This window comes from Cydia strobilella, chromosome 17 (assembly GCF_947568885.1).
Source record: "Cydia strobilella chromosome 17, ilCydStro3.1, whole genome shotgun sequence".
In the NCBI taxonomy this organism is placed as follows: Eukaryota; Metazoa; Arthropoda; class Insecta; order Lepidoptera; family Tortricidae; genus Cydia; species Cydia strobilella.
Genome location: NC_086057.1, coordinates 15,207,468 through 15,219,626, shown reverse-complemented (window position 1 = coordinate 15,219,626; position 12,159 = coordinate 15,207,468). Strand labels below are relative to the sequence as shown.

General features: G+C 39.2%; 1 protein-coding gene across 1 annotated transcript in view; it reads right to left on the bottom strand.

Moving 5' to 3' along the window:
- LOC134748897 (phosphatidylinositol 3-kinase catalytic subunit type 3) overlaps positions 1 to 12,159 on the bottom strand; it is a 28,922-nt gene that overhangs the window by 1,260 nt on the left and 15,503 nt on the right. The window contains exons 9-17 of the mRNA XM_063683732.1: positions 8,083 to 8,188; positions 7,806 to 7,912; positions 5,741 to 5,848; positions 4,987 to 5,098; positions 3,987 to 4,186; positions 2,777 to 3,204; positions 2,014 to 2,218; positions 674 to 887; positions 277 to 384 (exon numbers count right to left, since the gene is read on the bottom strand). Of these exons, the coding sequence (XP_063539802.1) occupies positions 277 to 384; positions 674 to 887; positions 2,014 to 2,218; positions 2,777 to 3,204; positions 3,987 to 4,186; positions 4,987 to 5,098; positions 5,741 to 5,848; positions 7,806 to 7,912; positions 8,083 to 8,188 (1,588 nt within the window). The remainder of the gene's footprint in view (positions 1 to 276; positions 385 to 673; positions 888 to 2,013; positions 2,219 to 2,776; positions 3,205 to 3,986; positions 4,187 to 4,986; positions 5,099 to 5,740; positions 5,849 to 7,805; positions 7,913 to 8,082; positions 8,189 to 12,159) is intronic.

The window sequence follows — 12,159 nt, the reverse complement described above, 5'->3', positions numbered from 1 at the left end:
GTATGTGACGCACCCATAAGTAAGAGCGAGAAAGAAATATCGCTTTCTCGCTCTTACTTATGGGTGCGTCACACACGCAACGCTTTTTAAGCTCTCGTGCTAATGGGGCCTTACATTCCACGACTCTTCTCTTTCCACACAGACTATTTATAAATACTTTTCACGAAAATTATTTTGAACATGATCGGTTGAGCCATTAGTGTTTTTTTTTCAGAAATCTGAATGGCCCTACACGCACTAGGTGGGTTTTTGTTTGGTGGGGAATTCTGTACTTACCGTAATTTGTCTTGGACTTTTTTGACCGCCTTGTCGGGCTCCAGGGCTATGTCGGGAACTGAAGCGTCCACCATCAGGGAGAACAAGTTCAGCATCAGGTTGGCGTGTCTGGAAACATAATTGCGATGTATGTGTTAGTAAATTTGCCTCTGTGGAACCTGGTTAGATTGCCACTTGCCGACAAGCAAAAAAATATACTAACCTCCTAAGATGCAAGAACGCCGTATAACACTGCTTCTTGAACTCCTGATAATGCTCGGAATGGATTCCACCCATAGCCTCCACCATTTATTTGCTCAGTTTCATAGATGACGTCAAAAGTAGAAATTTAATGTCCTTGATAGAAGACAGGTCCACTTGGTTGTCAGGTTTGCCGACAAGCAAAAAATAGACTAACCTCCTAAGATGCAAGAACGCCGTATAACACTGCTTCTTGAACTCCTGATAATGCTCGGAATGGATTCCACCCATAGCCTCCACCATCTCCTTGCTGAGCTTCATGGGCGGCGGCAGGGGCTTGGGGTCGCGGCCCAGGATGTAGCCGAAGTCGATGTGGAACAGGGCCCCGGACTTCGTGAGCAGCAGATTGTCCAAGTGGCGGTCGCCAACACCTGGAAATACAAGGGCCTGACACTCTTTGATAGAGAAAGATAGTCTTATTGCGATTCCTATAAGAGGAAAGAGAAAATAGTGCCATGCTTTGTCTTTATCACCGACCGGGCAGTTTTTCATGGTCGGGTTATGGCATCATAGCAAGGAGGCGATGGCGAAATGCCGAAATTTATAAAAGTGAAAGAGAAAAAGGATTATGCTGCCAAACATGGAACTGTCAATACATGAATATGTCTTTCTATTACCCCTGGTCGCTCGGTTTCATGTCTATAACTTGAAATAATCAATTGTCCTTATCACCGACCGGGTGGCATTATAGGTAGGAGGCGATGGCGAAATACCGAAATTTATAAGCGAAAGAGAAAAAATCCTATGCTGTCCTTTTATATGAATATTCTTTCTCTTACCCCCGGTCGCTCGGCGCGTCTATAACTACTTGTATATACTATGTCTATGTGGAAATAATATATTATATTATCTGGGTTGCGACTATGGCTGCCTTTGGATGCTACTGCAGATAAGGCCACAACTGGGATAAACGCCAAGATTGAGTTTCAGACTCGTAACATTTTAAAATTTTGTAATAAGTAGGTATGGTGCTTTACTTTATTATCCATGTCTAGTTGTAGTTTTGTGCTTATCTACGCTCAAAAAGGTCCATTATTCATGTAGAGTTCTGTATTTATAAATAGCAGTCACATGAGTTTTCATACGTACGAGTACAAAGCTAAAATTCAAACAATAAAATAATGTGTCAGGGTGGCAAGTGGACCTCCCGGAAATTCAACGATATATTTATAAGTAAATAAATTATACCTGCAGTGTACCTTAAAAAAAAATGCGTGTATCTCTCGCTAAAACGAGCTAGTTAAAATTTCAAAGAGTAAAAAGCATTTTGTATCAAAAAGTCCAACAAATATTTCCTAAATAGAGGCATATCGGATTCTCTTATTGAATTGGGTAGCTTGTTATACAATTTAGGTGCCATGCCATAAACACTTTTTGCACGCAAGGCTGTTTTTGTTTGCTGATACCGCATTCAACATCCGCATTTTTTGTAAAATTTGTACAATTTTATCAATAAATGTATAAATGTATCAACAAGATTAAAATTTTACAACTTACCGAGAAGATACGTAATAACACAATAGCCCGCGCAGCTCCGAATATAAGTGTCCATCGTCTCCGGCTTAACCCCATACGGCGCGCCTTCACACGGATTATGTTTTCTGAAGAAATTCTGTATCGTGCCCTCGGTGCCTAGAGCTTCGGCCACGGTCACTGATTCGATGAATTGGAGGAAGCCGTGCTTTGAGCTTGTTGCTAGGACCTGTGAAAGTATCAAGAATTTGAATAGAATTACCCCATAACAGAATGCCGTAGTTTTAAGTAGACGATACATAGCTGTTGTTATAACCCGTAATCGATGTAACTGATACTTTTATTTAAGATCGGTAATTGATATTAAGCAGGTAACATTTTAGTTTTGTTATCTACACCCTTGTATACAAGGAATAGTATTTTAAGTCAGCATTTATTTTGAGTTTTTAAATATCGTCAGAATTTTTAAATAAGATAACCATTGAGCTTAAAGATACATTTTTTTTTTCAAAGATTTCTAGAAGTCTTTTAGAAGCACTGTAAGAAACTAAGAACTTAGATTGGGCATGACAAAGCCTATACCTAAAATATGTGCCGTTTTCAAGCAATAGGTACCACAATGTCGCTTGCCATAAGGACGCTCTGACACTAGGCTTTTCGTATAAATATACAAGCAATTTTCGTCCTTATGGTAAGCGACAATATGGTGCCTTTTGATTGGAAATGTCACATTTAACCCCTCAACTCACAGCATTTCAAAAATGTTTTCGTAACAACAAAAACTCACCTTATACGGCGTCAACTTCAAATCCAAATTCTCCCTCCGCAACAACTTATCCATAAGCGTTATCATCTGCAAAATCAACTGATCCTGCCTCAAATCGTCCCCATGCTTAAACATGGCTTCATACTCCACTCCCTCCGTCGTCAAAAACGTCAACTTCGAAGGCATTAAAGCAGATTTAAACAAGCTTGCTTTCTTGGCGACAATTCCTTTGATAGTAACGTTAGGGTCTAAAGGAAAAGGCATGGGTTCGAAGTTGGTGAAGTTGAATTTGAAGGCGTCAGGGTCGGCTAGTAGTTGCTGGAGGCGTTCTGCTTTCTTGTTCCGGTTGCCGCTTTCGCGGGTGACGGTTTTGACGAGTTTGACTAGTTTGTCGATGAAGACTTGTTGGCGAGCGAGGAAGGAGCGAGTGCGTTGATGTTCCGCGGTGCCTGGAAAATAAATACACATTAAGCATAAAAAAAACGTACAAGTATTATTGTGGATCCCGTACCTTCACTACATAGTATAAAACAAAGTCGCTTCCTGCTGTCCCTATATATATATGTATGCTTAGATTTTTAAAACTACGCAACGGATTTGATGCGGTTTTTTTAATAGATAGAGTGATTCAAGAGGATGGTTTATATGTCAAAAAAACATACAAAGAAATAAAAGGTGTATTGATTAAAAACCGGACAAGTGCGAGTCGGACTCGCCCACCGAGGGTTGCGTACTTTTTAGTATTTGTTATTATAGCGGCAACGGAGTTAATACATCAGTCAGTAGCGTCAGTTTTCAGTTAATACATCATATGTGAAAATTTCAATTGTCTAGTTATCACGGTGACAGACAGACAGACGGACAGAAGTCTTAGTAATAGGGTCCCGCTTTTAACCTTTGGGTACGGAATACTAAAAAAGCGATGCTGGTATAACGTAATTTTTATCCGATTTATTTCATATATAGCAGTTAGAACTGCTAAGGATTGTTTTGTTTCCACCTGTCGTTTATACATGACAAGTTTTTTCTAGTTTTTAGGGTTCCGTACCCAAAGGGTAAAAACGGGACCCTAATACTAAGACTCCACTGTCCGTCTGTCACCAGGCTGTATCTCATGAACCGTGATAGCTAGACAGTTGAAATTTTCACAGATGATGTATTTCTGTTGCCGCTATAACAACAAATACTAAAAAGTACGGAACCCTCGGTGGGGCTTGTCCAGTTTTTTTACCTTTAGCGAGTTGATGACTAAAGGTCCTCATGACAGTAAGGTACATGCTCCTGATAGCCATTTCCTGAGTGGTCTGCCGATCCTCGCACTCGATGAGGAGGTACCAGTACAGATAGTTGGCTAGGACGCAGTTGTTGCACGCGCGAGATATGAGGAACGTCGCCAGGTTTAGGCGTTCTTCTGTGGGGTCGGTTCCATCACTGTAATATAAAGATATGGTCATCATCATCATCATCATTGGCCACAGCATCTTGACAGATGATTAATGCAGCGACAGTTTATTATGAAGAAGAGGTCTGAGCGCCGTCGGAGATCGGAGGTGCGGCACATCTCTTCCTGTGGCTGTAAAGTCCAATCGCAGCACGACACTTTCTGCCACAAAGATCGCAGGTGAAACGCGAGTCTGTGAGGCGAGTGTGTGAGGTGAAAAGATAAGGTAAGAAAATGGCAATTACTGAGTAATTAACAGTCACGAGAACAGAATTTTGATGTTAATGGTAGCACTTGCACAGTCTGTCACTTCAGTGCTGAGTTAGCTAGGACTGACTTTAATAGTAATCTGTTGAGCCCGGAATTTTCGCGGCAAAACATTTTTTGTGGTGGGCCATTTTTTTCTTCTATACCCAACTATCGATATCGATAAAAAATGTTTCTAACTCTAGCAAGATTGCGACAGTCTTTTGTTTTGCCGCAAAAATTCCGGGCCCTGGTTATTTGCATTACAAGGGGGCAATATATGTTGTTGTTTAACCGACCGTGCTAATAATAATATAAAAATATAAAATATTCCAAAATTGAATTTGATTCAAAGTTCAAACAGTGGAACGTTGAGCGTTGCAAAAGTATTAAGGCATGAGGGTTAAACAAATTATGCCACCGATTGAAACACAACATTTTCATTATACCAACGGAAGGAAAATATGTACTATAAACTATCAAACAAAATCGGTTAGACGAACGTTTACAGGTTGAACGGAAAAGATGGAAATTTTGTACGAACCCGAATGAATTGTTGTCAATGACAGAATTGTTATTGTCGGTGTTATCTGTAAGCGTGTCGTCTTCTGAACGACGGCTAGTCGTCGATGACGTCATCTCGCTCGTTGTTAGCACTGCAAATTATTATGGTAATCGTTAATTGTTAAAAAACGCTTAAAAATGCTTTTCACTTAAAAAACAATACTTTTCGGGGACCGGCCCGCTATCCCTTATCCGGGTTTTATAAGGGTATTGCATAAGGCTTAACTCACCATACCCTTTGCCAGACGAAACCGTTTCATTTTGCTTTTAAAACCCTTATATATATAAAGCTAGCCCATTACCCTTATAAGGGTTAGCCTTATAAAGGGCTTCCCTTTTAGCATATAAGCGTGCTAATTTAAATCGTCCACCTTGTTCATAAAGCACACATTACTTCGAATCCGTACTAATCCTGTCTCTTTCACGCAAGGCTGAACTACGACATTATTAAAGGGAAAGCTTTATAAAAAGCGCTTAATGATAAGGGTAACCCTTATTAAGGGATTGAATGGGCTTGCAGTTTAAATGGGAAAGTCTTTCAATGTGTTAGCCGTGTTAAGGGACACCAATTGAAAGGGTTTTATAGTTTTATCGCGGAAAGGGTTGTCCGGTCCATGTTTTATTTATTAAAGAACATCCACATCATACATATTATAACAACTCCGATATATCTGATGGCGACTGTACCTACGCCGATCGTGACAGTCGAAAAGTAAAAAAAGAGTAATAATTACATGACGTGGAAAGCAGGCTCGCCTGGCTTCCCCTCGGGCCGCTCTGCAGCAGCCGTCCTTCTGAATCCGAATACACGGCGACATCTTTGCCGCATATACGCGCGTACTCTGCAATTAATCACCAATAGGGAATATTACGTGAAACTGCGTAGGGCGCCACTACCACAATCTGAGGGTCTATCGTGGGACAAGAAAATTTCTTTATCTAACATCTCTGTCACTCTTGCATATTCGAGCGATAAAGAGGCAGATAGCGAATTTTCGGATTCGCGTTTCCCGGTAGGTTCTCTGTAAGCAAACCGCCTTGATGCATCAATGTCATATTTTATTATCTCTGAAAACTTGTCAAAAACCTGTTAAAGGTACAGTATGTATAAGTTACTCTATGGTTTACTAAAAAGGCTAGTCCTGCCTCTGGTGGCAGAACATTGCAGTAATATCACCTACATCCCTAGATGTTGACATGAATCGCGAATATATAAAATGTTATGTTACCATAGCAGGGGATATTAGAATGCAGAATATCATATTTAGTAAATGTAAATATGCGTAATAAATTGATAAAAAATAATTAAAAGTATTTAAAATAATGCCCAGCATCACGTGACTTCAAACGCAAATCGGACGTCATCCAGATCACGTGACAACTTGGAGCGTTTTTGCGCGAAATTTAAATACCAAACTAAAATATTAAAGTCGATTAATCGAAAAATTCATAAATAAAAAATATTTTTTTTTGCAATAATTACGTGTCTATCTATAAAATTAAAACAGTTGTAATAAATTGTCAACATCCCTATTTATATACTAGTGGCTATATCACCTGTATGGGTTCTCCATTTTGAAATATTTCTAAAAACGGACATTTAACTAGCCTTTGCCCACTATTCCTTCAGATTTGGTATAAGTCGATAAACTCATCGAAATTAAACTATCGTGAGACATAACAACAAAACAAACACACACACACACACACAACGCAACAAAAGCTGGGTGTTTTGTGACAAAAGCAATTAAAAACAATAGTGAGTGAAACCGTACTGATCTAAATATTTTGAAGTCAATAAACTCGTGAAATTAACTCTATTCAGTCTATTTTTGATAAACACGACCTCCTTTAGTTCCTACTTCTTACCTACGTAGGACGTAGTGATGAAAAGCATCTTCTAGATAAAAGGCTTTATTATTATTGGGGCGTTGTGGGCCTTTGAGTGTCACGTCGACCAAACAGTGATCTATTGTGACGGCCCTTTAAAGCTCATTACTAATGCCCGTTGAATCCAGAAAATTCTAGATTCTTTGGGCCGTAATGTTCTGTACCTCATAGGGTTGCAGTACGTGCCGCCCTAAGTAGGTACTTCTTTTTGACATTAGTGGTCCACAGGAACAGAGAATGTGCATTGCAGTCTTCTCTGACTCCTGGCAGAACCTGCATGTCGGATCTTGTATCTTTCGTATTTGAAACATGTGTTTGTTCAACTTGCAGTGTCCAGTCAGTATTCTAGTCACCGCGCAGGTTTTGTGTCTTTTGAGCCCTAGAAGCTCCTTAGCAACTTTGCTGTTGAACCCTTTGATTAGAGCTTTCGAGTGTTTTTGTCCTTTGACGAACTTCCACCAATCGATTGCTCTCGTTTTTTCCAAGTTGCTGAGCAGAGAATATGCATCCCGTTTTGTGGTTCCACAGAACGGTTCTGGGCCGACCAGGGTTGTGTCTGCGCCCTTTCTAGCAAGTTCGTCCGCTTCTTCGTTTCCGTTAATGTCGGAGTGCCCTGGTACCCATCTAAGTATGACTTTGTTGGAGTTAGCCAGTGCATTTAGGTTTTTTTTACAGTTCTGGACTAGTTTTGAGTTTGACTCAAGTGAATCTAGTGCCAGCAGAGCAGCCTGGCTGTCCGAGTTGATGTAGATATGTTGGTGTCTTAGGTTTTTATCCTTAGATAAAAGGCTTACAGCAATATACTTGTGTGAGATTGAGATATCTTCATTGTGTCTCACATATTGCAGCGTCCTCGTCAGTTACTAAATTTAGGAAGATGTAATATTCTATCTTGGGCATTTGACAAACCTTCGTGTATTTCGTTGAAGTCTTCGTATTTTAATGCTTGTACGAGCTGCAGGAGGTACAGCAGCAGATCTTCGTCTGGTGCCTGCTTCAGTCTTGAAATGGCGTATCTGCAAAAAGTAAAGTTAATAACAATATTTTACTTTGCATCTTGACTGTTTTTTTCATTAGCATTATAACGAGCCTACACAGAGTTTCGCGTAATATTCCCTAAACAAACAAATAGGGGCCGCCTGTGCTGCCCCCTACCTACAGTTCAATCTCGCTCCCTATAACTTACTTCCTAACAGCAGGGTGTGTGAACTTCGGCGTGAGCAGTTCCAAAGCGTCTTCGACGTCCATAGGGGCCCACTGCTTCATCATCGACAGGGCTTGGCGCACCTCCGCTGCAAAACATACTCAATTAACCTTTTGGACGCCAATGACCGATATATACGCACCGTAGGTTCAACGCCAAGGGTCCATCCATTAATTACGTCACACGATTTTCGAGGTTTTTTGACCCCTTCCCCCTCCTCGTCACAATTGGTCACATTTGGCAAACCCCTCCCCCCCTGGTGTGACGTCACATTCATCATTCATCATCATACATCAATGAAATCGGCAAATCGAATTAAGTATTATTAATATTTTATCAAAATATTTTTGACAAATAATTTTATAACCCAAAACAGATTAGGAAAAAAAAATTAAACGATTAAAAACGATTATCGTTCCAAAAACTTGTTATTTAACTGTACAGCAAATGAAATAAATAAGTTAAGTGATGTCACAATGTTTGGGACTCCCCTCTCCCCCTTGTCACAACATGTCACATTTTCGTGACTCCCTCCCACCCTAAACGTGTGATGTAATTAATGGATGACCCCCAAAGACAGATTAATCGGTCATAGACCACAGAGCAACATAGACCTACGTGCATATGCATAAAGTTCAATTTCAGTTTTGACTCTTCGGTGACGTCTGGATGTCAGCTTTTGTGTTTGACACGGCGTCGAAAAGGTTAACCTGTGCAAAGGTGGAGAGGCGTAAAGTACACTCTCTCTCTGTAGTGCCTGAGGACCGAACTCCACTGAGTTGAACAGGTGTTGTATTAAAAGTAACTGACATTTGGAATTCCATAAGCGCGACCATAAGTAGTAGTAGTAGTAGTAGTAAACTCTTTATTGTACAAATATATACACATTAAAAATTACATGGTACAAATAATAAGATGTACAAAGGCGAACTTATCCCTATGAGGGATCTCTTCCAGTTAACCTTTGAGTAGATGAGAGGAGAAAGTGAAAAGAGGGTGACAAATGTAGCAAAATGTACAACAAGGTACCAGAAAGATAAAGGATATAAATACATACAAAATTAATAGGATAAACATATAATATATTACACAAAAAGGAATGGGGAAAATACACTAAAAATTGGAAAAAAGTAGAAAAATATAAAGCAACATACAATACAAATATAGGCACATTAGTCAATCAGATAACCACAGCTTCTTTAACCTCTCCTTGAACGACGCAAGCGATAAGTCTGCCTGTGACCACGAACGTAACGTCACGTTCGAAACGTCGGGCCATAAATAAACGTAAGTTTACGCGATTAAGTCCCGTGTTAGTTTTAAAGTCATGAGTGAGAATCTTTGTCTATGGTTTTTATTTCACAATTATTTTTTTGGGAAAAACAAATACATACCATTCCTAACTTCCTTTTGCGGCATTCTTAACACTTCACACTTATATAGACTTCGAAATATCACAATGTCTCACAAGTCACAAAGCTCACATTGTTTTACGATTTCACACTAACATCGATAATGCACTACGAAAACAAAAACATTATATTAAACTTAGAATAAATTTAAAAGTGTAAAATGTACTGCCTTGGGTGAGACTTGAACTCACTCATCACTCACTCACTCATTATATTAAAGTTGGGTACAGACTACAGTCACGGTCATAAACTACCTATCGATACCGTAGTGCACCAGCACCACTCGTACTAGTCTTTTACTATAGGTAGTTTAATTTAGAGTGTAGTGTAGTTTAGTTTAGTAGTTTTTTTAGTTTTTACTAGTTTTTTTAATCCGTGTAGTTTGGCAGAAGTACGTAAGATCTTTGAATAAACGTTTTTTTTAAACTTCCAAAATCTGAATCAAAAAATCTATATAAAATATAACTAAGTATCGAACCTGCTGACAAAATTTCACAAGAAACGCTAAGACCTGCCACCTGTAGAGGAGAACAGCCTCAGATACAAAAGCAATTTTGCCCAAGCTGAAATGGAAACCGTCGCTTCGCTACGCTAATTAGGGCGAAAATGTTGTAATTTAGTACCATGGAGCACAAATCAAAAGCCTTAATTGTCACAATTTTTTCCTGTAATTACGAGTAGTTAATGTAAATTAGGGTATCGCGCTAAAAAAAAACTACGTTACGATGCTGGAATAATGTGAAAATCAGCGCCGGAAGATCAGCGCTGACTTTCGGGTCAGCATTATGCTGAGGCGAGACCATTTTCGTGGTAAACTTTAACTCCTACCTATTTTATAAGTTATACCTTTAGTTTGCCTTTAGTTTTTTCACCTCAGCAGCTCGAACAAGCCTACTTTCGTCACTCCCTGGAGTGAGGAAAGTGCGACTTTCCTCACTCCAGGGAGTGAAACAATGTAGCTTTTTAATTTAGTGAATGCCATGGACTTCATACTTTTATTACATTTTTTTTTACGGTACGGTACGGTCCGGTCCGGCCCGGTCCGGTCCAGTCTCGTCTCGTATCGTATCGTATTGTATCGTATCGTATCTTATCGTATCGTACATATTATAATACTTTTTTTTCTGTTTATTCTGTGTAATTCGAAATACATTTTAACCTTTAATATGTTCTCACTACTGAGGTGAAAAATTATGTGTGCAACACGAGAGCAAAGTTATTTTAAATCTCGTGTTTTTGAGTCCCTCGCTACGCTCAAGATTCTACCTTAGAATCACTCGCTTCGCTCGTGATTCAATTATAGAATCTTTCGCTTTCTCGGGCCTCAAAATAAACACTCGCAAGAAAAACCAACTTTCCTCTCTTGTTGCACAAATAACTATAGTTATACTTCTGTATGTACCTAGTTTTAGTTTTAAGTTTATCACGAATAAAACATTTGATACTTTGATTCTTGAAAATGTGTATATGTTCGTGATTGTACTACTGAATAAGTAATAGAGTATTATCATACAGAACGGCCACGCACCGCCCCGCCCCGACTCGAATGCCCTCGCCCCGCGACACCAGATTGACGGCCGTTTGCCGGCCGCTCAGTACTGTTTTTAAGCAACTTACACACACTATGACGCATGACGCGTGTACAGACGTGCCGTTCACACATAGAAACGCAAGTGATTTTTGATGTATGGCGTGTCCGCCCTGTGACTGTACACTCTTGTAGAGGTGGATAAATATTGCGGCCTACTAAAAACCTACAAAATCTAACTTGATTTGATATTTATTTCGCACAAGCTCCCGACCGCGACTTAGTCTGCGTAGAATTATTATTTCCATGATAAAAAATTCAAAACTATCCTATGTCCTTTCTTTGTGATTCAAACTATCTTCATATGATATTTAGATCTAAATCGGTTTAGCGGTTCTAGCGAAATGAGATAACAGACAGACGGAGAGCGATAAAGGGATTTATCGCTGTGCATCTCGCTCTTGCTTCTTGGTGCGTGAGGTGCGTCTGAGATGCTATGAAACATCAAATCAAGTTGAGCCATTTAGAGTTAAAATAGGCCTCATGGGATTTATCTGAACTAAATATCTTATCTGAGTACTGAGGTTATTGCAGATTGTTAAAACATTGCACCTTTAGAGAAACTAAGAATAAGTTAGGTAGTATATTAATTCTTGTGACATTGACATAAGATTCAATTTTACTTGACAGTCGTTTATTTTTTCACTGTGAAAGTTTTTACAACAAATTATACTCATATTATGTTAGCTTAACACTATCTGTTATGAACATTTTCTTATTTATATCGTATGCGTATGTAGAAACCACACGTTGGAAGGGACCAATTGGAAAAAGGAACGCTGGTCGACCAATAACACGGTGGGCTGATGATATCACACAAGTGACAGGAGCCGACTGGATTAAGTTGGGCAAGGACAGGGAGGCATGGAAGAGGATGGAGGCCTTTACCCAGAAGGGGTCCATATTTCATTAAGCATAAGACTAAACTAACATATTAACTTACATATTTTCTTTTCTTTTTTTTTACTACAACTTACTAACAAAAAAATTGTAAAATGTACTATATAAGAAATATGGAATAAATGGCTTTATTATTATTATTTTTTATTATCGTATGCA